This window comes from Ceratotherium simum, chromosome 4 (genome assembly GCF_057802395.1).
Source record: "Ceratotherium simum simum isolate JZ-2026a chromosome 4, ASM5780239v1, whole genome shotgun sequence".
NCBI lineage: Eukaryota > Metazoa > Chordata > Mammalia > Perissodactyla > Rhinocerotidae > Ceratotherium > Ceratotherium simum.
This window is the reverse complement of record NC_141903.1, coordinates 6,664,481-6,688,259: the sequence shown is the minus strand read 5'-3', so window position 1 is coordinate 6,688,259 and position 23,779 is coordinate 6,664,481. Positions and strand designations below refer to the sequence as shown.

General features: G+C 45.7%; 1 protein-coding gene across 2 annotated transcripts in view; it reads left to right on the top strand.

Annotated features, from left to right (window-relative positions):
* Window positions 1–21,189: 21,189 nt before the first annotated feature.
* Window positions 21,190–23,779, top strand: part of CPEB4 (cytoplasmic polyadenylation element binding protein 4) — a 63,008-nt gene continuing 60,418 nt past the window's right edge. Inside the window, exon 1 of one of the 2 annotated variants that reach the window (XM_087429400.1) lies at window positions 21,190–23,640. In XM_087429400.1, the coding sequence (XP_087285526.1) occupies window positions 22,516–23,640 (1,125 nt within the window). In that variant the 5' untranslated portion in view covers window positions 21,190–22,515. The remainder of the gene's footprint in view (window positions 23,641–23,779) is intronic. The other variant, XM_014786098.2, reaches the window with a different exon arrangement.

Sequence of the window (23,779 nt, the reverse complement as noted above, 5' to 3'; positions counted from 1 at the left end):
TGTTGCCTTGTCATTTCTACATCAGCAATGTGTAGAAATGTAATTCACATTTTTTTGAGCTCCTACTAGGTGCCAGGCACTTCAGACACATGGTAGAGAGTGGGACTGACACAGCGCATAATGTGCTTACTCTACCCACTTCCTGCCTTATCCATTTACTAGCTTGTGATCTTGAACCAGTCACTTAAGGCCCTGTTAACGCCTCAGTCTCCCCTTGTGTGAGACACATACAACAAGTGTCCCTACTTCTTAGAGTTGCTGTGTGGAGTAAATGAGTAAGATGCGGAAGGCACTTACACATGTTTATTAGGATTACACACATTATCTCACTTAATCCTCATAACAATCCTAGAGGTATATGTGACTGCCACAATTTTGCAGGTCTGTCTGACTCCAAAGCCTGGGTCCAGCACACTGTCTCTAGGGCCATGGAAATTATGTTGGGAGGAGTTCGAGAAGGGGCGTAACAAATATATTAACAATGGCTACCACATGTTGGGTCCTTACCATGTGCCAGGGCTAGCACCTTACATACATTATCCCGAATTCAACTTACAATGATGCAACGAGGAAACCATTATCAATTTTACATGAGAAAACTAGGGCACCAAGGGTTAAGTTACACGCGTAGGGTCATGCATATTAAGTGGCTCTGGCAGGATTGAATTCTGGTCTCCCCTGACTTAGAAATTCATGTTCTTAACCACCAGGAAAAGACAGAGTACCCCACTTCTCAACTGACAAAACTTGGGGATCCCACAGAAACCTGTCCAGGGGATTCTGCACTGTGAGCTCCATCCCAATATAAACCAGGTTGGCATGCTCTGCTGCAGTGGTGAGGAGCATAGCTTAGCGCTGAGGCTGGCAAATGCAGCATCTGATGTAATCTATTCCATTACTGAATGCCCAGGAGCTCACATTAAAAAAAAAAAAAGGAAAGAAAGGAAAAAGAAAGGCCATGGAAATGATAGGAAGGCAGGAGATCCAGAACTCGGGCAACTGAAAAGCAGTAGCTGGGTTACCGAAGCTGATCACCGAGGCCATCAAACAGGAAGCAGGGGAGGACCCGAACTGTCCTGGTCATCACCATCCCCGCCTGTAGGACAATAAAGGATGAAGGCACTTTGACAAGGCCTGGTTCAGCCGGGCTCCCACAGCCAGCCCCAGCTGTACAAAGCAGTGTCACTGCCTCAGAGGAGGCCATCTGGGGCGACAAGAGCCCCAGTATATAGTCCGTCCTCTGTGTGTGCTGTCATCGCCCTGTTCTGCCTCCACTCGCTGCCTGCGCCGGGGCAGGGGGAGACTGCCCCATTTCCCCCTGAAAAGCATTCACATGGGGAGGAAGAGACAAACAAAAAGCAATCTGAAAATAGATCTAGCTTCACCCAACACAAAAGAGGGTGGGATAAAGGATAACGTGTGTCAAACCCAGCATGAAACAGACTGGGGCAAGGCTGAGGAAGTAGGGGTGCTCTCCTGAGCGAGAAAGCCAAAAGGACCTAGCAGCAGGCAGCTGCCACCCTGGAGGGCTGACGCCTTGCTAGAACCAGCTCGACTGTGGCTTGAGAGCTTTTGGTCCGTACGGCTTCAGGAAGCCGTGGATTCCACACCTGGCTCACTCTTTCAGCCACTGCAGCTGTACTCTGTGACTCCACCCCCGAGCACGTTTGATTGGGCAAGGGGAAGAGGTCAGCTGACAGAGAGACACCAATCAGAATCTCACGGGAAGGGACGCTGCACAAGCGTAGGGTTTGTTTTGTTTCTTGTTTTCCTATTTTGTGCGCTGCTATATCCTAAGAGAATGCCTGGCACGTAGTAGGTACTCAGTATATATTTAACTGACTCACTCTCTGCACTTCAAATCAGGATTCAGCCAACTGGTCTCTGCAGGGCTGGCACTAAGCTGCCCCTAACCCGGGGGCTGAGGCAGCCACGTTCTGAAAATGGTTTGAGGAATGTGCAGGGAGAAAAAGAGGAGGAACAAGAAGCAGAAACGAGAGGATGGAGGCAGAGAGAGTCCGGACAGGTCTCCAGAACACCTCCCTGTATCCTTATGATAACGTTCCCCTCCTTTCTCCTTAAGCTAGCTTGAGTGGGTCTTGATATTTAAAACCAAGTCATTGTAACCAAAACAGCATGGCCCCCTTAAGTCCTTCCCAAAGAGATTGGTAAAAATTCCTGTGAACTCTTGAAGTATTTTTAGCTAAGTGCACTTGGAGGCATGAGGGACAACTTTAGTCCTTCCCCAAATACCTTGTCTGATCTGCCTGCTGAGCCACCGAGGTGAGAAGGTGATATGGCAACTACGGGGCCTGACTGCCTTGCTCCCAATCCTGGCTTGTCCCCACCCATCCTGCAACCTGTGACAGGTTGTCTAACTTTTCTGAACCTCAATTTCTTCCTTTGCAAAATGGACATTATAATAGCACCTACCTCTGTGGGTTATTTGGAAAATATACAGTGCTCTGCACAGTGCTTGGCACATGGTTTGTGCTAGATAAGTAATAATAATGTACCCAATACGTTGAACAAGCAGGATTCTTCTAAAAGCAACTTTATTTTGTCTCCCGTTTCCCTTTAAACCTATTCATTGCATGCAATCTGTTCCTTGCTCCAGAATGAGAATATGGGCAAACCCATGAGTTTTCTAATCACTGTTAGGTAATAAAAGGTCCCGTGGTCACTTTAAGTCAGGGACACTGCCTCAGTTCATTACTTACATCTTCTCCTCTCTTCCCACTCGGGCCTGCTGCCAGGATCCTGTGGGTTTGGTGTATCTGCTCCTCCACTAGCTTGCTAATTAATCTCTTTTCTGGTCCCTCCAAGGATCATGTGGGGGTAGAGAGGGAAGGTAAGGGGGATTAGAAAGTTCTCAACTGTTTGGTGCTGTCAAAGGCTGGCTTTACCCTCTCTGAATCTGACAGATGTATTAAGTTGAGAGTTTTGCACCAGGTTTTCTGGAGCCGCCCCTGCTAGTCCACCTATGATTACAACTCCCTTCATGGCGGCAGGCTTTTCATGTGGGTAATGGATCTCCATTCCTACTCTTGCCTCTCCCTTCAGGTACTTCATTCCAGACAGGATTCCTCTCACAATGACCCCAGGCTGGCATTCCTACTGCTGTTCTGAAGGTAACAGCCCTTCCCCCCATGTCACCTACTTCTGAACTGCCTAAGGTCATGTCCCTACTTTCCCTCCTCTGCTGCCACCAGCCACTGTAGCCTCCGTGAGCGTGAGCGTGATCGTGAGCGTGAGTCAGATCCAGGCCCACCACACCCCCAGCTGCAGAGCACACAAAACAAGCCCTCTGGGAGTCCCGATGGATGAGGGCTGAGGGTGAGAACTCCTCTTCCAAAGAAGTCTTCACAAAATCTTCCCTAAATTTCAACAACCCTACCCTTTTCTACCCTCCAAAGTGGTGAAGAACTTTGAGAAGTGTGTGACTGATTTCTGAGTTTTCCTTTTATAAATTCTGCACTTGGCTGGCCTTGCCCCTCCTGGGGAAGGCAGCACTTGCCAGACCTTGGTGCCTCGGCTAACACTTCAATTTTAACTACCTGTCACGTTAATAATGTACATTATTAGGTACATTATTGTACAATAATGTACATTATAAAGGTTAATGTACATTTAACCTTTCCGTTCACAAAATGTGATCAGGCGCATTATCTTACCTGTTCCTCACAGCAATTCTATTGAGGTGGTGATTCTGCTCTCCCCATTTTTTTTAATAGGTGACCCGAACCTGATGCTTGAAAAGTAGCTTTTTTTTTCTTTTTGAGGAAGATTGGCCCTGAGTTAACATCTGTTGCCAATCTTCCTCCTTTTTCCTTTTTTTCTCCACAAAGCCCCAGTAGATAGTTGTATGTCATAGTTGTACATCCTTCTAGTTGCTGTATATGGGATGCCGCCTCAGCATGGCTTGATGAGCAGTATGTAGGTCCGTGCCCAGGATCCGAACCTGCAAACCTCGGGCCGCCGAAGCAGAGCATGTGAACTCAACTGCTACGCCACTGGGCAGGCCCCTGCTCTCCCCATTTTTCTGATGAGGAAACTGAGGCACAGAGAGGTCAAAAAGCTTGTCTAAGATCACAGAGCTGGAGACTTAGAGCCAGAATTGCATTGTGTGCCTGACTCTTTTCCACTGCAGCGCACAGCTCCGGAGGAGGAATGCATATGAGGGCTCTGTGCCCTTGATCTGGGCTGCCTCGCACTTGCAGGTGGGCCTTCCATGGCCCCCAGGCACTCCTGATTCAAGGGACGTCCTAGAGGCCTGCCTGGAAGGGCAGCAGCCTCAATCCAGAGCTACCACACAGGCAGGAGACTTCCTTGAAGTGAATCGGGGCAGCCAGCCCTGTGACTGGCATCTGGGTTCAGAGAACCACCAAAGAAAAGCCTTGCTTCCTTTGCACATAAAGCGTCCATTCTCAGCCATATACACTGGCACAGACACTCACAGACCAGAACCTCAAAGGGCCAGACAATGAAACAGACACAGGCAGGAGCAAGAGAGGTTTTTTTTTTTGTCTTTCCAAATGCAAAACCCAGATAATACTCAACACTTATATACAATTTGCATCTGAGCTAAAACTTTGATAGGAAAGGCAGAGATTTCTTGAGCCAGAGTTTTAGGGCAGATGGCTGGGGGAGGTGTCTACAAAGACAGCTTTATAAGCTGTGGCCACTTCCTCTTGGTGATTCCGCACATGGGCCAAAAATACACCAGCTCCCTTTCCCCCACATTTCTCATCTTCTACCCATCTTCCTCTCTCTTTCCCCCTCTCTCTCCTTTATTGACACCTTCTAGTGTCCAGCCCTGGGCTAGCGACAAAGATGAGTGATAGTCAAACCTTCCCTCCAGGGGGTCACAGTCAGGTAGGGGAGACAGGCGAGGTAAAACCAACAATGAACATACAGGATAATAAAGATGGAGATACAGGCAGAGTGCGGTGGGACCACAGCGTGGGGGAGGGGCGGGAGGGATCAGAGAGGATTTTCAAGCTATTTTACGACTGGTACTGATGGATCAGGCACAATGCCTGCCTACCCCATCAGAACGGATTCCAGCCTTCACACAGAATTGGGCGAGTATCCGCTTGTGGGGGACCGAGAGAGAGCTTCACAGAGGAGGGGATGCCTGAGCTGAGGCGTGAGGGTGTGTTCCTCAGGCACAGACTTGAGGGGGGCAGACTCCAGGCCAAAGGAGCAGTAAAGGCAGAGGGGTGGGAGAGACAGTCCATTAGGGGAACTATTGGGACCTCTTTGTCTCTGACCCTTTAGAGGCCCAGAGAGGTCAGGAGACATTTGTTGAGTTAATGAAAGAATGATGAGTGAATGAATGACGTGGAGGCTGTGTGATGGGGAGTCATAGAGGATGAGACTGAAGGGCAGCAATAAGGCAAGAATATAGCCACCATTTATTGCAGTTGACTGTATGCTAGGCCTTTATACAGACTGTATTATTCCATCCTTCCTGGGGTAAATAAATTGCCAAGATCGGAGGAGCAAAGATATATTTAAAACACTTAGAACAGTCCCTAGCACACAGGAAGTGTTATATAGGTGTTAGTTATTATTATCCCAAAGTTACAGATATACACATTGAAACTCAGAGAAATAAGATAACAGTTTGGATAGCTAGGTCTGTCTGACACCAAATCCCATTCTCTTAGCCCATCCTCTACAGGGGAGTAGGACTGTTTAACTTATGTGAATTCCACTAGACACACTTGGAAAATAAAACAAAACTTTAAGAACCTGGGCCATTTCTCTCACCATCATTCTCCAGGTTCTGTGCCCTGGAGTAACTGTGGGGGCGGGGCCTGAACCTGCAGTTCCCCTCATGCATCTCTGTTCCTGTGGCCTCTCGTGGCCAGAGCCTCTCAGGGTGTCACGTGTGATTTCCAGACAACAAGCTTTCTAAATGCGAGCCTATACTTCATTTGGGGCTCAATCAAAGAAACAGTGATCTGGTCCAACAATTGAAGCTAAACAATCTTACTGAACCACACACATCTAATAGGCAAGTTAAGGCATTTTCAATGGTGGTTTTACAATATACAATGCAGTACAAGCTGTAGAATTTAATGCCCCAGTAAGGTGCAATTGTGCCATGTACAGCCTCCCAGGTTAGCAATGGGCAGCAAGTCTTCCGGTTAAAGGCCCTTGGCTTGGCGGTCATCCCTGTGCCCCTTTGTCCTTGGAGTATCTGGAACCTTCTGATTCTCAGTGGCCAAAGCACGTAGATTTTGTCCAAAACCCAATATTGGTTTTCCCAGCTTTGGGAACACGATGAAAATCTAATAGACCCCATTCTTGTCTTGTGGATGCTAGCCCCTGGTTCTCCCCTGCCCCAGTCTTTCTGTAACTAGTCTTTGCACCCCAGATATGAAGGCGCCATGACAGAGTTGGAAGGTCCTCTCCAGGACAGGAAAGAGATTCTGAGCTGAGACCTTTTCTCTTGACAATCTGAGCGTCAAATCTAGTGAAACAGCCATTGCTTGGATCCATATTTCTAAAGTGACCCAGACTGACAGGCACCAAATAACATCGAAATTTTAACCCACACAGCAAGCAAGAAAGAAAAATAAAATCAGGTGACTTTGTCTTTTGTCTCTCATGAATCTTTTGCTTAAAAGACTAATATGCTGAGGACTCGGGAAATGTATTTGTGTGCATTCATTAAGTCTCCAACTCAGAAACACATTCTGGGACTAATTATTTTTTAACTAACTAATCAGCATGTTTCATTCATAAATTGGGATTTATCAGTATAGCACATGAAAGGAGGGAACATATTATTATTTTAATTTGGTTAATATGCAAAAACACGCTGTGTTTGTAATGACCTGCTTTCGCTGAATAGAGGCAGGCTGGAAATAGTAGCAGCTTCCTCTAATGAGGGTGCTGGCTCCCGGCCCCAGCTGTTCGCCACCAGACACTCGGCTTGCTCCCTGACCTATTGGTGCATGTGTTCCTCCAGTGAGGACGCAGGAGCGAGTTCCTCACAAGAGGAACGCCTTGTGTTTGTTCTGCTGATAGAACCAGTTACACTCGCTTTGTTGGTGGGCAGAAGAAGCCCGGAGGCTGGGGGTGGAGGGTAGTTGGACTGAGTGTTCACTTTTGTTGGCTAACACACACACACGCGTACACACACACACACCCTGAACCTGTCAAGACCAGAGTCCAAATCTATTAATAAGAGATTCCATCGCAATCTAGTGGCTCTTGTCTTCTCTCACCCTATTGTGCCCGCCATCCCACGTGCAGCCTGTCTGCCATCCATGCAAATAAATCCTCTGTTCTGAAGTCCCCTGATAAAGGGATTTATTTATCAGCTCGACCTGAGTATCTCATTTGTTCCTGCAAATGAGTAGCTCCTCCTTGCTCTCGTGCTCCCTGATTTAGAGCCATGGAACCAGGGCCACAGGTTCCCCCAGTTTATCAGGAGCCTGGATTATCTCCCCACTCCCTCCAACCATCAGGTCCCACGGCTTTGAACTGGACTCACCCTGCTCCTCTGGCCTGTGGAAGTGCACCAGCCTCACCTGGAAGTGCAGCGTGGGGCGGGGTGGGGGCAGGAGTCACACTGGCCTTTCCGTGACACACTGGAGCAGGGGCCAGCTGCATTCTTTCTGTCCAGCCCTGGTGCCAGCCTGCCGAGGTCTCCGCCCGGGGACATCCTGATGTGGCACATTCTAGAGCCAGGCGCTGCTTTTGTGTTTTAAAGGAGAACATTTCCTCTTCTGGGTTTTTTGTTTTTTTTTTAATTTTTACTCTAGGAGCTATTTTTAAATTATGAAAGAAATATACATGCTCATTAGAAAATTTAGAAAAAGCAGAAAACTATCCATTAAAAAAAAAGTCTACAATCCCACTACCAAGAGACAACCAGCAGGCACACTCCCATTTCGGGTGTTTCATTCTGACCCTTTGTGCCTGTGACAGAGCAGGTCCTCTCAGCGAGTGACAGCAGGCTGGGCTTCCTCCATTTGTGAAGCAATACTAAAGCAGGATGGAAAAAATTTGTGTTGTATTTTAAATGTTTGCATGCAACAGTCAGAGTCACATGATAAAGGGCAAGAGATATCTGTGACTATGTGTAACTATTCAGAGCATCCCTGTGATTCTTTATATAACTTCACTTAGCAATCATGTCAAAAGTCTAAATCTGAGACCTGAGGTGAACATGAGGCCCAGTCAAATCGCTCTCCTGGGTCCCCCACCTGACCTCGCTGGGTCTTGTGTATGTGTATTTGTGCTTATAGCATATTTGAAATCATACTACCTTCACATTTTTATATTCTGACTTACTATTAACATTTTTACAAGTCTATAAAAATTCTTCTGCAACAAGGTTTTGATAGCTACCTAGTATTCCATTATGCAAACACCATTTAAGCTTTCACCCATTATTGAACATTTCAGATGATTCCTGTTTTTCTTCACTACGATAAATAATACTGCATTGAACATCTTTATATGAAAATCTCTGCGACTCTCTGGGGTTATTTCCTTTGGATGGATTCCTAAAAGGAAAATAACTGGGTCACAGGGTAGGAACACTTTAGTGTCTGGTTTCATATTGCTCAATTTGTTTCTAAATAGGTGGTGCCGATTTACCCTGAAAGTTAGAACATCTTCATTGTTTTAAATAATCTTTAGTGGCAGAAGTAATTCACAGAATATATGGTCCTTGATTTTAAAAGGTAAGGCCTAGATCTCTTTTAACAACCTGCTCCAATCTCTGAGCCCCTCAGAGGTAGCCATGGTTTTCAGTTCATCAAAAGTCTTCTATCAATGCATTTAATTAGTTATCTGTGTGCTTACAGAAAATGTATATCTGTCAACTGATAAAAACTTGCATTTCTCTGTAACTATAGAAAACATGGTATTTTTGTGCGTAGATTTTTTTACATGAGTGATATCATATTGTATGTGTATTATGTGACTTGTTTTTTCCCTTCAGCTGTCTGTCTTGGAGCCTTTAATGTGTATATATAAATCTACCACACTAACTTTCCCCACACTAATTTCCATGGGATAGATATAGCCTAGTTCTGACAGCCTTTCACATCTCTGCATAAATATTTGGGTTGATCCCAATTTTTTTTCATTTTTACAAATAGTGCTGCAATGTACACCCTTTTACACAAGCAAGTGATGTGAACAAGTTTTTTCTCTATAGTAGAAATCAAGAAATGGGCTTTCTGGGTCATGGGATATACACATTTTTAATTTTAATAGATACTACAAATTGTAGAGGATGTTTTAAATTACTTTTATTAGAGATATTCTAGAATGCCTTAGATTTAGGCTTAATTATGAAGATGTTGTTCTGGAGTGTTCTGTTAGCTAGGATGTCACCCAAAGTTCTGTCCACATATTCATTCACTAGCCCATCCATCTCTGCCTTCTGAGAACCCTGCATGGCCCCTGATACATAGTGCACTGTCAATGAATGTGGGTTAGGTGCTCTCCTCTTCACCAGCCACACCCTCGAGGGGCCTCAACCCAATACTCGATTCCTTTCTGCACCTGCCAACCCCCAGCTCAGCTTCCCAGACAGCACTTGAATGTCCCTTCTTCTTGGAAGCCCTCCCGGGAGCCCAGGCTGAGTAAGGCAGCCTCTCTTCTGTGTCCCCACAGCACCCTTACTTATTGGATTGTCATGCTTATTGCAATTTAGAATTTAGTCATCTCCCCCCATTACACTGATAGTCTGAGGATCTCAATGGTGCCCAACATCTGGGCATCACCTGATCCATGTTTGTGGGCTGCTGACCGCACCGCAGGCATGTATGCATGGCAGTCTGTCAGCTCCGAGAGGGAAGGGGCCACGTGTATGCAGCATTCTTCATAAAGAGCTTAACAGAAAGAGATGGTAAAAAATTAGATGGCTAATAATTGACGCTGGATGGTGATCATGATGTTGATAAAAATGATGAACAACTGGTAAGTAGGGAAAATCACAAACTCACCCACAAAAATTTAGAACCACATCATTCACCTCTCTGGAAAGTGTGTATAACACTCCTCACTTCAATATTTCTCCATGAAATCTAGAAGTTTCTTGTGCAATTTATCTTTTAAAAGGCATCACAGGGAATGACAAACAGTAGCAAGAAAGCTGCTCAAATCGTTGGAGTATGGCAGCTTATCGTCATAAATCTCTGGGTAGGACCTCAACTATGAAAAGAAACATATGAAAAAAGACTGGAAATAAATATATCAAAATGTTAATAATGGTTGCACCAGCGGAGTTAGGGTGATGTGTGACTTTTTTTCTTCTTCTTTTTACTTTTTTAAACCTTTGAGGTTATTTTACCATGTATTTAAATTCATTTTAAATCAGAAAAATAGAAATAACCAAAAAAAAATTTCTAGCAATTAAGGAAAATTTTAAATAATCTGTAATGTGTGTATATCTATGACAGGAGAAAATAATTCCACGAGGACTAATATTAACTCTGGATTATAGTCACTCATTCAGTATTAGTTGGGCACCCTGGGAGATGCCAAGGACTGGACTGGGGCAGAGGGTATGGTGGTGAACGTCAAGTGCACTTCCCACCCTCATGAAGATCACAGTCCAGCGGGAGCCACAAACTCAAGACTCATGAGGGCCAGGCAGCAAGGAGAAAGGAGTGAAAACACCAGTGGGCCCACACCTAATATCTGCTAACATTTGCAGGCCCAGGGAAAGGGTATAAATGGAAGTCCACTTACCACATGTCTAAATATTTACGTTATAAATCGAGTTAACAAACTGAAGTAACTTCTGGTCTCCTACCTTAACAAATATACCTGTATAATGACCTGGAAGGCCGAATTCAAATTTATAATTCTCAGACTCCTCAAATTTCCTCACCTGAAGATGATGACATGGGGAGAACTGGACCCCAGCCCAAGGTCCCCCCACCAACACACCATCTGCTCTTCTTCTCCTCCCATGCCTGACTCCATCTCACACACCAAGGGGCTTTGTGCAGGTGGATGGACACCCCGGCTGCACACTCCAGCTTCATTCCCTTCCCTCCCATTCTCTCTTCCCAGCTTTTTCTTGGCCACCCCTCGGGCACGGAGTATGCACCCTAGCTGTGCTATTTGCCCTTGCGAGAACTGACCAAGAAAGAGGTCTCTGCAGGCTCTGGAAGCAGGCTCGGGTCACATGGGCAGGGAATTCCAGGGTCCTGGGCACCAGCAGCATGGTCTGGAATAGGCAGTACAGGCATCCCTTGGCTCCATGGACTCCTAGCTGTATGGGGAAGGGCACATTTATGGAGGGGCCAGAGCGGGGCCTCTAAACCTGGGGCCAAAGGCAGGGGCCCCACTTGCCTGGGTCTTAGGGCAGCACTATCATCTGAGCAGGTAGGGACTATGGTGAACTGGAGAGCGGATGCTCCATCTTACGACAGACAGCAGCGGCCACTCAACTCCAGCCCCAAATTGCCATACGTGAGAATCCAGATGGCCACATCTTCCACTTTTTAAAGAGAAGACACAAATCTGGGTTTTCTTATGAAACTGCATGATTTGTACATGTTAGCAAGTAATACTTGTAAAAAAATGTAAATTACTCTGCAGGCCAAACCTGAAATATCTGTGAACCACCTGCCTGTGATCTCTATGGAAGGAAAGAAAATTAAAATTCCATTTACATGTTGCTTGACCACTATTTGGTTTTAAAAATGATATTCACCAATTTATAAACGTCACTTAAGCCCATAAGTAAATGACGATATATCTCCATTGCTGTATATATGTTTGAATTTCATGCATCTTCTATTTTCCACCAGAAATCCAATTTACTTGGTACCTTCCAGTACTGATGTATGTCCCCATAAGCCATTGCAAAAGGCCTGATGTATGGATCTGTGCATTTTTCTTCCCTGATGCTGACTTCCATCATGTTCTCCTTTGGCCTGCATAATAACCTGGGCACATTCTCACTGCACTTCCCATAGACTGCTGTTGTCATTAGCTCTTTACATGTCTGTCACTTCAAGATTATCTCCATGTCCCCAGGGCCTAGCACAGAGCCTGTCCCATGGTAGACACCTAGTCCATTTTGTGTGTTCTGAACTGAAATCATTGGTGGTTGGTTCTCTGTGATGACCCACAACTCCCCAACCACAAATTAATACTTATCAAAGCCAACATTTCTTAGACATTGGCTATAGGTTAGGTGCTGTGCTAAGAGCCTTATATGTATTACCTCATACCATCCTCTCAACTAACTGCTCAACAATTTTCATCCCCAATTTCCAGATGCAGGAACTGAGGCTCATGAGTCATTCAGCTGGCAAACAGCAGAGGCGGGACTTGAACCAATCTTGCCTGATTGGAAAGGTCTGTGTTCTTACCCAGTAAGCCAGTGCTTCCCTCAAAGTGCCGCTGACAGTCCTGGAGTCCTTTCAGACAGTACACAGAGGAACTCTTATTTTAATTACTAGCCATTGGTTTGACTTAATATGTATTTATTTCAGTGTGTGTTAGGAAAAAATAAATGACAGCATCTGTTTATGGCATGACATATTGATTCTTCTATTTACATTAGCAAAAATTATATGCCTGAGTATATAAAAAGGACTAAGATTTGAAAAACATTGCCTTATAAACCACCACGTATGGATACAAAAGAAATACACTCACAAAATGAAACTAATTTTTACACTCTCACTATGTGCTTCCAAGTTGGTAGAAGGTTGTTTAAGAAATCCACCCCAGACCTTGCCTAACGAGGACTCCAACGAGCCTTTAAACTTCTAAATTTGAAGCGTGTTTATTTCTTTTTCCTCTTTCTATTTTTGGAACTTAAATGGCTGAATGGATTTAAAAAAATTGCCTCTAAATAAAAAATGAGCTAGGGGCCTGGAGTTCTCCTCTGCCTCATTTGGACTCTGAGCAAATGGTGAATTACAACACCCCTGGACATAGTGGTTTCTAACTACTAAGCTGCCAGGCTTTTAAATAACAGCAGCACAGAAGTGTGGCCATAATGCTACCTATTTCCCTTGCTAAATTATTTATGCATTTATTATATTTTACATGGGCTGTTGAACCTGAAGGTACTTCTGCGGGGGCCAGGTCATTTCAAGAAGCGCATTACTGAGAATCAGCTCAGCTACACTAGAAACTGGCACATCCAATTGTATGTGATACTGCTCATTAATATTATATAATTACTGTCTCTGCAGTTGTTTTTGGGTGGTGATAACTTTGTGTGTATGTGTGTGAGTGCACTATCCAGTGGCTTCAAGGCAATTCACGTCATTAAGAAGCTGTTTAACATTGAGGGTGTATCAATAAAGACTAGCTTAATGCAGTCATGGAACTAGACCTAAGATGACTCGGCCAAATGAAGCTATTACCCTGTCTAATGTTTTACACAAGATTGAAATGGTTTACTAAGTTTATAAAACCACTCTCCAGGATTTACAATGACTGATTTGCCAGAAGATCAGCAGTGTGGTAGAAGTTTTGTGCCAATAGTAACTTGATGTACGCTATTGGGAGATTGCTGTATTTTCCCCAAAACAACAAAAATAAAATCTAGAGTACTATTTGTAAGATTTTCCAAAGTATGCTTGTTGTTAAATTCAACCTAACATTTATTACTTTGGACTTACTTGTGATTTGTATACAAGAAAGAAAAAAAACTGATTAATTTAACTTTAATTCAACAAACACACTCATGAAAGGCCTACTATGTGCTGGGCATAATGCTGGGCTCAGGGGATACAGAAGAGAAAAGAAAAGAGTGCCTGACCTGGAGGAGCAACTCTAGTGAGTGGGATCTAAAAAGTCAATTACACAATAGCCAATTATGTGGCCAAGTGTCTGTGCCAGCCTAGGAGAAGACACCCACCTCTGCTGGGGAGTAGGGGAAGGCCAGTGAGGGTGTTTGAGTAGGAGCTCTCTTGGCAAACAAAGTAGGTGTTCTTGGCAAACAGACACAAGTAAAGGCCTAAGGAAGTCGTGTGGTGAACATAGGAGACACTTGTTGATTCCTCCAAAGACCTGCCCTTCTCCTTTGCTAGCAGAATCCTGATAGTTTTATGTTTCATGCTTCATGCTGGGGTACTTTGGTTGCAGGGAAGGTGGGTCTGGTCTATATCAAGGCATGTGACCCAGTTCTGACCAAAAAGATAACAGGAAGTGTGCTGGAGGGCCCTTGGGAAAGACGACTCCTCCCTGATCGGAGGAAAGCTCATGACCGAGAACTCGCAACTCTTTGAAGCCCTCTGTTTCTTGCTTCTGAATGCCATGATGTAATAAATGGGGCTGTGGCAGACATCTTAAGACCCCGAAGGGAAGGCCAAGAACACCCAGAGATTCCAACCCAGAGCCCTGACATCACTGAGCAGCCAGCACCAGCAACCACCCACCACCCGCCTCTAGACTTCTTGACGTGTGAGAAAAATCACCTCTTATTGTTTAAGTCCCTCTTACTCATGCATTCTGTTCCTTGCAGCAAATGGTATTCATGACTTCATAAGTTTGTGGAACCTCAAAGTTTCCGGGAACAATGCTCTCAGAGAGTTGGAAGAGATGATGCTCAAATGTCATGCAGGTGTCAGGTCGTCCAGTGCATGGGATGCCATGTTAAGGAGTCTGGCAGTGCTTTGCAGACACTGGGTCCTTTCCCAGTGGGGTACATGAGGTGACTGCAGGTGGCAGACAGTCAAGACAGTATGTAGTCTTGAATCACACCATGAGAAATTTAGTTCCTCTTCCAGTCTCTTTCAGTCTTTCTAATTACGTAAAGAAACCTTTCAAGATTGGGCTAGTAAGTCTACAGCACCTCTCTAACCTTATTAATCTTCATTTTTAACAAAGGGAAGGAAGGCCTCAGACTTAGCGGCTTTGATATGTATACAGGATCTAGGATAATTCAATACCATTATTTTGTTTTTATTGTTTTAAATGTGTTAATTACCTTTTGGTTATAACAAGTGATACTAGTTTTTCATTTTGGGTAGCAAATCAAGTTGCCTTGAACATATATTCATTTAAGTTTTTTAAAAAGGTAAGCCAGCTTATAGAAAAATATTAAAGAAGTGATAGTGCAGGAGTTACACCAATATGGCAAAAATTGTATGCTGGAATGAAATCACTGAAGTTTGAAAACTACAGTTGCTACATCAGGAAGCCACTGACAGTGCTGGAGCAATGGAGGAATGCAGACTCCCCACTTAGAAAGAGTCAGTGAGCAAGGCCGGGTATTGAGCCTGAAGACAGCTTTTGCAAAAAGTCCAGGTGAGAAATGATCAGGCTTGAACCAAAGCAGAAGATGGAGAGAAAGAGGAGATGCTGAAGAGAGAAAATGAAGAAAACCTGGGGACTGATTATAAGAGGGTGGAGAAGGGAAAGGAGGAGTTAGGAAGACTCCTAAGTTTGGCTTAGGCAACCAAGAAAATGAATCATGGACCACTGAGTGAGTTAGAGAAACTGGGAGGAGGACTAAGGCTGGGAGGGAGATGATGGGTTCACTTGCCATAATGAATTGAAGGTCCTTGTTAAACCCAGATGGGGTGTACTGTGGACCAATGATTCTCAAAGTGTATTCGACAAACCAGCAGCATCATCGTCACCTGAAAACTTGTTAGAAATGCAAATTCTTGGCTCTACCCCACCTATTCAATCAGAAATTCTGGTTTAACTAGTTCTCCAGGTGATTTTGATGTGTACTAAAATTTGAGGGCCACTGGATAGAGGAAAGAGTTCTGATTCAACATACCTGGGCAAAATAACTGAGTTATTTTAGACAAGGCCCTTCCCTGGACCTCAGTTTCCTCAACTGCAAAACGAGGGCACTGAGTTGGCTACAAGACCTCAGGTAAGTCACTACACATCTCTGGGTCTAAGTGCCCCTCCTCCCAAAATCTACCTTCCTTTGTTTCTTGGTAATAGAATGTCAATTTTTAATTAAGTACATGAGTGTGAAGTAAAGACCATACTTCCCAACCTCTTTTGCCATTAGGTGTGGCCATATGGCCAAGCTCTGCCCAATGGGAGAAGAATGGAAATGATGTGTATGCCTTCTGAAAAGTTTCCTCAAAGAGAAGGGTTATGTCCTCCTTCATCTTTCCCTCCTTCCTTTGGTCTGGAATACAGACATGATGGTTGGAGCTTGATCAGCTATCTTGGATCAAAAGGCAGAAGTTACATCCTGAGGAGGGAAGAACAATGAGAGAAGGAAACTGGTTTCTGATAACTTCCTGGAACCATTCCACCAGCCCCGTACTTACTCTCCCAAACTTCTTTTATGTGAGAAAAGAACTTTTTTGTTTTAGCTATTCTTATTTTGGTTTTTCTGTGCTCTTACTTTATTATGAAAAAATCTCTTGTACCTTCTAACTTTGTGAGAAGATACCGTGAGAAAACTTAATCAGAATATCTCGGGGGCAGGGCCTTGGAATCTGCATTTGAGGGGTTCCATGGGGACTGATGCACACTAAAGTCTGAGGTTGGATGCTTACAAATCAACTCCAATAATTGTTCTTTAGTAACATATATACATTCTAAGACTAGGGGAGCAAGAAATTTGGACATAAAAGGAAAGAACCATCTTTTTTTTTCATATAAATGACTTTCTTTGAACCTTTATTGCTTGAGGGTTCTGAAGTGAAACTCTCGGTAGTACAAATTCTGGCTGAAAGGAAATCATCAGACAAACTGGACCAGTGCCTGTGAGTTTGTTGCTACGTTGGGGTTAGAATTTTGCTGTCTGACTCCCAGCTCGCTGACCTCTGGGCCCTGCAGTTCCCTGCAAGCTCTGAAAAGCTATTCTTTTTCCAGCATTGCAGGTGAAATCCTCCAGCCTAGCCACAGGGTGTGAGATGGCAGCTGTTCGGCAGCATGGCCACGGCTTTCATACTGGGAAGTGAAGTGTGTCCAATCTAAATAGCAAGGGGTAATCTAGGTCAGCAGCCTGTCCACATAGGTGGCTGGAGCCACAAAAGAATCCAAGTCATCCCATGTGATGCACGTCACAGTCTGGAAGGTCAACCCCCTGTTCCAGCTCACCTAAATCTCTGCCAGGATACAGCAATTTCAAGTGAAGCATGTCTGTGTCCTGGACCTTTCCAAACCATTTATTCAGTAACAATGCATTGGAGGAACTGCCTTCAGCACTCCCCACCAAAACGGCCTGTTAACTATGGACTCTGTTAATGATAATACCTTAAATGAGAAAGCAGGAGGGAAACAGTGTTTAAAATGCAGAGGGCTTGCACAGGTTATGAAACAACAAACAAGAGGAGAAAATGTAACCCAGCAATTAACTGTAAAAAAAAAACAATGATGCTTTCTAAGTAAACACACACACTTTCCAATATTGAAACCGGGTGAAGATCAGAGGCGGGGTTTAACAAAACCTGCTTGGGGGCTTGGTTTTGCTTCTGTCCAGCTCATCTTCTGGTAGTGAGCTTCCAGAGACTCTTGGAAAAGAGGATATTCCGCAAGTAATTCCACTCTTCTCTCTTCCCCTGCCTTCACAGGACCTGCCTTTGAATATTATTATTATATTTTTTAGTTTCAGTAAAATATGTATTCTACCACTACATTAGAATGCTTATTAATGCTGCTAGGCAAAGTAATTGCTGGGTATTAATCTCTTAGGGGACTGGACCATATACCTGCCTGGACTTGTCTTCTCACTACAGCTTACTACCCAAAACAATGCCAAGGACACTGTGTCCTTCAATTTCATTACAGAAAGCTCTTGGGCCACCAACCCTAAAAGGATCAGCTGCTTTAAATATTCCACATGCAATGAGCATGTGCTCATGTAATTTATGGTCGTATCTGGTGGCTTTTTTGTATGGGTGTCATATTTCCATAATGTGCCTCTGTGTCTTATGGAAATGAACAAAAGCAGGGTGGCTACACTGTACCACTCCAAGAGGTGGCATTCACAGAACAGTCTGTGGTGCCTTATGGAGTTGCATAGTGCACAACCTGGGCGGCCTTGGGTGGTGGCCCTGATTGCTCAAGTCATCAAACAGGCCCCTGGGGAGCTTGAGTGTGTACTGTTTCGAGAAGGCTGACAATGTATGCTTCAAGGGCAGTGGTGGAGGACATTAGAGCTGGAGTGGGGCAGAGTTCACTCTGTGTGATTAGGGGGTGAGATTTATATTGCCTGCCAAGCTTTAAAAGAGGTGGGTGAAGGAGATATTAGGGCCCTGCTTCCTGGGAGGCTCCGGGTTTGGGGTGTGGTTGACCTCAAACCCCAGAGGGGGCTGGGCAGTAGCCAGCAGGGTACAAGCATTCACTAGCCTACAACTTCTCTGAAGGTGTGTCAGCCTTCAGTGGACAGGGGGGAATTTGTTTGTTTGTTTGTTTGTTTGTTTAATCTGGTAGCACCTTAATGTTTGGGCAGAGCTTGCTTTCTCTGCAACCTGAAAGCTTCCTGGTGAGCATGCTTCCTGGGAGGGGCTCTCTGATGCCAGCAGAGTGTTCAAGCCAGTACTCATCTGCAACTGTAGATCCCTTTGGAGATCCTAAATGGAGCTGCTGAATTGTTGTCATGGTTACCTGGGACAGATTCTGAGGCCAGAATGTTTTCGAGGGCCGCCCTGAGCTGGGTATCCTGGGTTTCTGAGTAGGCAACTGATTCAAGACAATTGCTTCCCCCTTCCTTCTCCCATGCTCCTAGTCCCTAACCAGAAGCCTGATGTCTACAGTGATCATCTGAGCTGCAGGCCAGCCCAAACCTACTGCCCACACTTGATTTAGCCTTAAAAAATCAGGCTGACTTAGCAGCCCCTAACTTTGGCTCGGGCGTGCCTCCTCCCTCTACAAACCAACAGAGGTTCCTGAATTCACTCATGCACGCAGCTGCTTCTAAGCAAAAGACACTTGTGAAGTAGCTCTCCGCACTTACCGTGTTAATAAGGAACTGACATTTTTGAAAACCTCCCATGAGCAGAGCACTTCACATGTATCTCATGTAATTTACCAACCTAGCAAGGGAGGAAACATCATTCACATTTTATCTATGAGGAGCCAGGGGCTTGTAGAGGTGACGCCCAGGGCTGCACAACTAAGAAGTAGCAGAGGTGAGATTCAAAGTACACTGCTTGGTTCCAAAGATAGTGGAAGTTCTTTCCTCCAAGTCATGGCTGCCATTTTAGCCACTGAGAATTGGTAGTTGCAAGAGACTCTCAACCATCTACTGGGCACTGAACACTCATTCATCCATTCCATAAATATGTCCTGATTCTGCTCTGTGCCAGACTCTCTGCTGGCCACTGGGGACACAAAGATAAATGAGACACAACCTCTGCCCTCAAGGAACTAACCTTCTGACAACCAGCAGTAATTAAAAGAGAGGAATCTACAATGTGCTAGAGAGAGGGGCAGTCAGGGAAACCATTCTGGAGGAAATGACACCTAAGTGAACCAGCTAAGTCTCAAGGTATGTCCAGGGTGGGGAATAAACAACAGAGCAAGACCCAATCCCTACCCTCAAGGAACTCCAAGGAGAGTTGCAGAGACAAGACTCATGCTCGTGATACAACGCAAGAGAATAAAATCACTGATTAAGGCCCCAAACAGGTGTTCTACGTGGAAATGTTGGAGGACTGAGGAAGTGAAGCAGCAGAAGTTGGGGCCATTGGGCAAAGGCTATAGAAATGAAATGGAAGCTACTTTTGTTCATAAGATTCTTCTTAAAAGTCTTTGATCTCTCTTTTTTTCCTACTCTTGCCAGAGTCACTTCTGGCTCTACTCTGATTTCTTTTCATTTTTCATTCCCTACTAAAGGAAAACATTCACTTATTCAACATCTTTAGAGCTTGTGCTGAGAGCAAGGCGTTGCCCTAGGCCTTGATAGTGGTCACAGTGGTGGGAACGTACAAAGATGAACAAGACATGGAGCCCTGGAGCAGCAAACGAATAACCTAAATGATGAAAGTTTGAGAGGTGTGAGCTCCAAGCCAAAGGGCATAAGGAATGAAATAATTCAGATTTGGAAAGGTGACTGTCATTCAGGAAAAGACTTCATTGTAGTTGGTTTGTTCATTTGTTTCTTCAGCATTCATTCACTGATGCCTCCTATCTACAAAGTCCTCTCCTCCAAAGAGCCCACAGTTGAGCACAGGTCCGGGAGACATAAGCGACCACTACAACAGAGTGTGATAAACAAGCATGAGATGTACATAGGACCACGGACGCTCCTAAGAGAGAAGTCATAAGACAGGGTTGGTAGCTTTTGAACTGATTCCTAAAACTAGTTTACCAAGTGGAGAAGAGAGGAAAGGGATGGTAAAAATGCACTGGGAGTGACTGGAGCAGCTTGGTGGGAGGCGTTTGTAAGGACATGAGGTGTGAAGATACGGTGCTCAGAGAGTGGAAAGTCCTTGAATACCAGACCAAAAGAGTTTGGCTTTTTTTCATCAGGGTAAGGGCACCCACAGAAGAGATCTGAGCAGGTGAAGACCACGATAGAATTTTCGTTTTGGAAATGTCCATCTGGCACAGCGGACGGAGACGAGAGCTCAGCCACGGACGCCTAAGGCAGACGTATCTTTGTGCCTGAGAGACTGCACCAGACGGCAGCCTAGGCCCAGTCGGCCGGATAGAGGTGGGGGAATGAAAGCTGAAGGTAGAGGCCCGCGTTAAGGCTACATTCGGGACAAGGACATACGCAGTTCTGGCACGGCACATCTGCTGGGACGACGCACCTCCCCTTCCAGATCCCTCTGGGGCGGAGCTCGGGCGAAGCACGTGACGCCTGGGGACCCACCTTTACTATGGGCAGTCCTCCCGTTCATCCGCGGTTTCACGAGTCGCCACTCCGATCCCCAACAGCTGGACTCTTCTCCGTGGTGCTCGAGGTATCTGTTCTCTTCCGCGTATCTCTATATGCTCCTCCTGCAAAGCGTGGTTAGAGAAGATAAACAGCGCACCAGGCCTTTGCCCATACTAAAGATGGCGACCCGCGGCGCTCAGTCGGGAGGGAGGCCCGGTGCAGACGGAAAGGCAGTCTCTCGAGGTAACTTTCCGACCTTCCTGGGCGGGGCCCCGAGCCGTGGGGCGTGGCCTCCTCTAAATTCTAACTGCGGAATGGCCTTCCGGCAGGTGGGCGGGGCGTCGGCGGCGCCCCACCCCTCCCTCCTCGAACCGGAAGTGTCTCTTGGTCTTTCCAGCTGGTTGTCATTTCACTCGGCTCGGTCCTGAGGAGAGGGACTCAGCCGCGGCTGCAGGACCCGGGCACCGGGAGGCGGTGGCGGCGGCGGCGGCAGCGGCGACAGCAGAGGAGGACGAAGAGGAAGAAGGAGAGAAGAAGAAGAGCCGGGCGGAGTCCGCCGCCACGACCGCGGGGACTGCGGGACCGGGCTAAAGCGGCGGCGGCGGCGGCGGCGGCAGCGGCCCAGCAACCGTGAGGAGAGACAAAAGCCTTCTAAATCATAGTTTTTAAAAAATCTGGGGGAAAAAAGAGAGAGCGCGCACAGGGGGTAGGCTCTTCTCCTTTAGAGTAAGTACACGAGTGGGCTTTTCCTTGTTTTCCTCTTTTCCCCCCTGCGGAGAATCGAACTGAGAGGACTGAACGATCCGCCCCTGGGTCCCATGAGGGGAAAAAACCCCGGAGCCGCAGACAGGGGAAGAGGCCGAACCCGCAGGACCGTCCAGGTCGCCGCCGAGGTCCCCGCACCCCCGGGCCGCCCGCTCGCCCCGGGCGAGTCTCGCTAATCCCTGCCGATCGCGACCCCCAAGAGGGAGACACGGGTGTTTCCCACCCATTTCATGGGGGAGAGGAAGCAGGGGGGAGTCCAGGCACAGCGACCGCAGCAAGATCTGCACCCGGAGCCCCGGAGGCCCGAACTGCGCCCCGAGAAAGAGCAGACAGAGGACCAGAAACGGCAGAAACCTCCCCGCAGTCATCTTTCCAGTAGTCCGTGCTGATTGCCCCTCCCGCCCCAGAGAGCCTAATATAATCTATATATAAAAATATATAATATATAATGTTCTTAAATTATTCCTGATTTTTTTTAACCGAGCTGCCAAGAAAAGAACATAGTCTCCCCTTTAGCCCTATTCTGATTTTTATGCGAGTGAATCTAAACTGCTGAGGAAGACCGTATGTGATTGTTAAATTATATTTATATATTTTTACTCCGCGCAATGCTTATTCTTCTACATCCATAGATGCTTGAGAAGCTGTGTTTTTGTCATTCATGTACATTTTCCTTTGGAAAAAGAAAGCGCCTATTTTACTAACCAAAGACTTGATTTTTGCCCTCTTCGTTTTTATTCCCTCCTAGAAATAAGCCCAGTTGGATTCATGTCAGTGTTTTAAGAGATTTTTTTTTTTTTTAGTTTTTTTTTTTTTCTTTCAGAGACCAGAATTCCAAATCAAGACTATTTAAGGTGATAAGCTGCGATCTTCGAGCTAGCTATAAATACAACATTTCAAACAGACAACTTAAATTTGGGGTAGAGGATACAAAGGCGTGAGACATTAGATTGTCCTTTTTTATTGTAAGATTGTGATCCTAAAAATAATAAATGGGGGATTACGGGTTTGGAGTGCTAGTGCAAAGCAATACTGGGAATAAATCTGCTTTTCCAGTCAGATTCCATCCGCATCTGCAGCCTCCACACCATCACCAAAATGCCACCCCCAGTCCTGCTGCTTTTATAAATAATAACACAGCTGCCAATGGCAGCAGTGCCGGGTCGGCTTGGCTCTTTCCTGCTCCGGCCACCCATAACATTCAGGATGAGATCTTGGGGTCCGAAAAGGCAAAAAGTCAGCAGCAGGAGCAGCAAGACCCTTTAGAAAAGCAGCAGCTCTCCCCCAGTCCAGGTCAGGAAGCTGGAATACTGCCTGAAACGGAGAAGGCGAAATCGGAAGAAAATCAAGGGGACAATTCTTCAGAAAATGGCAATGGGAAGGAGAAAATACGAATCGAATCACCAGTGTTGACAGGGTTTGATTATCAAGAAGCCGCGGGGCTAGGTACTTCGACCCAACCCTTGACGTCCAGTGCATCGTCTCTTACTGGTTTCAGTAACTGGTCAGCAGCAATAGCGCCTTCTTCCTCTACAATCATCAATGAAGATGCGAGTTTCTTTCACCAGGGAGGGGTCCCGGCTGCTTCGGCTAATAACGGTGCTCTGTTGTTTCAAAATTTTCCCCATCATGTCAGCCCTGGCTTCGGAGGCAGCTTCTCCCCTCAGATCGGGCCTCTTTCCCAGCACCACCCTCATCACCCTCATTTCCAGCATCATCACAGCCAGCATCAGCAGCAAAGGAGGTCTCCTGCCAGTCCCCATCCCCCACCTTTCACACATAGAAATGCTGCTTTTAACCAGCTGCCTCATTTGGCGAATAATCTTAACAAACCCCCCTCTCCATGGAGCAGCTACCAGAGTCCCTCTCCTACACCATCTTCTTCCTGGAGCCCGGGAGGAGGCGGATATGGTGGCTGGGGAGGTTCCCAAGGCAGAGATCACCGCAGAGGGCTGAATGGAGGCATAACGCCCCTGAACTCCATCTCGCCTTTGAAGAAAAATTTTGCAAGCAATCATATTCAGCTCCAGAAGTATGCTCGCCCCAGCTCTGCCTTTGCTCCTAAATCCTGGATGGAAGATAGTTTGAACAGGGCTGACAACATTTTTCCTTTTCCGGTAAGATTATGTTCCATTAATAGATTAAGATGAATAAGGAAATGGGTTGGTGTAATATCTATTTAACTAAAAGTTTGAATTGTCCACATTCATATCAGAGCTCTTCTTAGAAAATGAGTTAATTACTAGATATTATTTT